This window comes from Sinocyclocheilus rhinocerous, unplaced genomic scaffold (genome assembly GCF_001515625.1).
Source record: "Sinocyclocheilus rhinocerous isolate Xijiao unplaced genomic scaffold, SAMN03320098_v1.1 scaffold3864, whole genome shotgun sequence".
In the NCBI taxonomy this organism is placed as follows: Eukaryota; Metazoa; Chordata; class Actinopteri; order Cypriniformes; family Cyprinidae; genus Sinocyclocheilus; species Sinocyclocheilus rhinocerous.
In genome coordinates, this window is record NW_015656594.1 from 271,159 (window position 1) to 274,691 (window position 3,533).

At 36.6% G+C, this 3,533-nt stretch overlaps 1 protein-coding gene across 2 annotated transcripts in view; it reads left to right on the forward strand.

Moving 5' to 3' along the window:
• LOC107720326 (speckle-type POZ protein-like A) overlaps positions 1-3,533 on the forward strand; it is a 10,670-nt gene that overhangs the window by 2,015 nt on the left and 5,122 nt on the right. For both annotated transcript variants that reach the window (XM_016528007.1, XM_016528008.1), the window contains exons 4-6: positions 1,018-1,139; positions 1,221-1,372; positions 1,548-1,675. In XM_016528007.1, the coding sequence (XP_016383493.1) occupies positions 1,018-1,139; positions 1,221-1,372; positions 1,548-1,675 (402 nt within the window). The remainder of the gene's footprint in view (positions 1-1,017; positions 1,140-1,220; positions 1,373-1,547; positions 1,676-3,533) is intronic.

Sequence of the window (3,533 nt, forward strand, 5' to 3'; positions counted from 1 at the left end):
TTTTTTTATTGCATCACAAAATGTTATCACCTCCTCTTTATATAAAGTTGGTTATATAATTATGTCCAAAGTTATGCTCATGCATACAGCATATTCACCTAGGGTGATATGTACAATATAGCAAATCTTAACTGCTTGATTTCTTGTATTGTTGCAAAATGTAAACTGTTATCGCCCAGCACTAATCTGCTAAATACGACTTTAAGGAATGAAGATATTAAAATATTAAAAACATTGATTTTCTGAAAAGCTGCTTTAAAATGATTGTGAAAAGCACTATACTAATTAGGGCTGGGTATCGTTCAAAAATTTTCGATACCTCGACTTCGATACCGGTTCCTGAATGATACTTTTTTCGATACCAATTTTATGAAATCAATTTGAACAAGATTACATTATCTAAAAAAAAAAAACCTTTGGTTTTATTTTTCAGCTTACTCGTGTAGTATGAACGGACATCTGCATATGATCTGGAACTCCACGCAGCTCCCGCGCTACTCTCCATTGGAAATTAATGACTGAATGGCCCTAATACTAATAAATTTGACCATTTCTTTCAGCCTTAATATGGCTCTCTGAAATGACAAGTGTGGCTTGAGCAAATGCATGTATTTTGATCTCTTGCTTGTTATGGTGCTGTGCACAGTTTGATCTAATGGAGGGTAATCAGTGCATTAAAGTAGATAGGGTGACACTTCATTGTGCAAGTGATAATGAAACTCAAGCAGTCATCATAATGTGGTCATGCTGGTTTATCAGATACGGTAAAATGATACTGACTAATTTCCGACGGGTAATACTTAACCTCAGGCAAATGCAATGCAAAGTTGAATAGGAGCTATTTAGTTGCTTACAAATGACTCAGATGTTAGTAAAAAGTCACATTTGAAGTTGAAAGCTGCCTGTTTATTTGCTCTTGTAGCATTTGGCGTGTTGTTGTCTAGGAATGATAGCACATCGCTTTGTTTGTTGACGGTTATCAGTTTTCACTGATGGTAATCTTTGCTGATCTTGTAGGTCAAGGTAGTGAAATTTTCCTACATGTGGACCATAAACAACTTCAGCTTCTGTCGAGAAGAGATGGGTGAAGTATTGAAGAGCTCTACCTTCTCCTCAGGGCCTAATGATAAGATGAAATGGTGAGGAGCCTATGCATGTGTTTGTGTGTGTTATAATGTTGTAATATTCAAAAGTCATAAGACATCTTTGTCTGTCTTCAGGTGCCTACGGGTCAATCCGAAGGGACTCGATGATGAAAGTAAAGATTATCTATCGCTATATTTGCTACTAGTTAGTTGTCCAAAAAGTGAAGTCCGAGCAAAGTTCAAGTTTTCTTTACTGAACGCTAAACGGGAGGAGACAAAAGCTATGGGTGAGAACTTTGTCTTAAAAAAAAAAAGCTTTAATTAGAAATAAACTTATTGGAGTCATGTTGTTTTAAGTCCTGCATAAATTTGTAATGTCAAGTGTCTTGAACTTAAGTTTGTTATTGGCTGATTGCTTTTGGTTTGTAACTTACTTACCCCTTACTTCTCGACCCAATGCAGAAAGCCAAAGAGCTTATCGGTTCGTCCAAGGCAAAGACTGGGGCTTCAAAAAATTTATTAGGAGAGATTTTCTGCTTGATGAAGCAAATGGGCTGCTACCAGATGATAAACTCACGTTATTTTGTGAGGCAAGTATGCGTTTACTTCATGATCTGTCCGGTTCCTCAAATTAAAACCTTCCATGCATGAATGTATATTGGTTAACCCACATGATTAATCATTTTAAAATGCATTATTTGTCCTAAAGCATTTTTAGGTGTTATGCAATAATAGATTGTTTTCTGTGAGGTCAAAAATGTGTGCAAGTGGTGTAACTGTCCTAACCGTGTGAGTGTTTTAATATGAAATCAAATATCACATTTCTAAGAACTTTACACTTGCTTTTTGAACTAGATTTTTAAAAATGTCTCTTTATCATCTCAGACATTCTTATTTGTTTTTGATCCATCTGCAGAACAAATTCAATTTCAATTCAATTCAAGTTTATTTGTACAGTGCTTTTCACAATACAAATCTTTGCAAAGCAACTTTACAGCAAATTAAGTTTCTACAATATTTAGTGGTAGCTTATCGATTTAGTGGTAGCTTATAACAAATCGTTTAGCATTTGCTTGATCCAGTTTTACCTCTGTCTTTTAGGTTTAGCTGTTTACGCATACATTTTGTATCGTATAGGCGTTTCGTCCAGATGGGTCCGGCGTTTTGGGAGAGTGAAACCGATATTTTTTGAAACCGTGTCCCAAAGTGGATAAATCTGAAAACGCCACCCTTGCGTTTTCGTGTGGACAGCGAATCCGTATATTTTCTGAAATGATGACGTCATCAGCCCACGTCTCTCCCCTAGTCAGACACCGCTACGTCACGTAACAGCAACAAAAACATGAACAAACACTGAACGATTGTCTTTTTATTAACTAAAATTGACACAGATTAATAAATGTATTGTTCCTTGTTCGTTTGTATAACGCTCGCAAGGTTTATGCGCATAGTCCAAGTCTTCTTCTCCGTTTTAGTGTATCTCTGTGGCAGAATTACAGCGCCACATGCTGGTCTGGCATGTATACTAAATCGTTTTGTGTCATTTTCTTGGTTTTGTGTGGATGCAGATATTTCTTGAGACGAGGAGAAAAAAAAGATCGGATAGGGGAAGCTCTGGCTTCGTGTGGACGTAGCCTTAGTTACTTTGACATGGTCATCTAGGTGATTTATTATTGATTTTTTCATAGAACATGGAAATGTGTAGCCTGCTAAATGTTTTTCTCTGAAGTAGATCGCAGATTGAATTTCCTGCACGTAGCGTGCTCTGAGTAGCCGTTTGACAGCTCGCCCTTCTCTTCAGAACATGGCAGGATAGAGACGTCACCTAGAGCAGCAAATGAAATGGGTTGTCAAATGAATTTATTGTAACGCAATTATGAGTCTTGCTTGAAAAATAGCCAACCTGCCTGTTGAGATCCGCTGCAGGGTTTAATATTTGCAGGGAAATTGGCAATATCACAAGGCAAAGTTGAAACTAAATGCAAATTGCAGATAATATGTTTTCCCTCATTAATTGGACAGTTTTTGTAGATGATTATTGCCAGAAAAACTATTAAACAACTGCAGGATGCTTTCATCAGCTGAGTTTCTGAAAGCTGCAGTTGTTTTTCATTTTGCATGAAAGCTTTTTTTTCCCCCCCTCTTTCATTCACCTCCATTTTGCTCAACACTCTTGAATATTTTAGTAGCGGGCAGGATTGCTAGTACTCTAAATGTTTGTCAACATTATATACAGAGAACGTATAAATTGGAGCACTTTATAAATTCAAGCATTTTTGCTGTTGCAGTCACATAATTAAAGGGGTCATATGATGCTGCTAAAAAGAACATTATTTTGTGTATTTGGTGTAATGAAATGTGTTTATGCGGTTTAAGGTTAAAAAAACACATTATTTTCCACATACTGTACATTATTGTTTCTCATCTATGCCCCGCCTTTCTGAAACG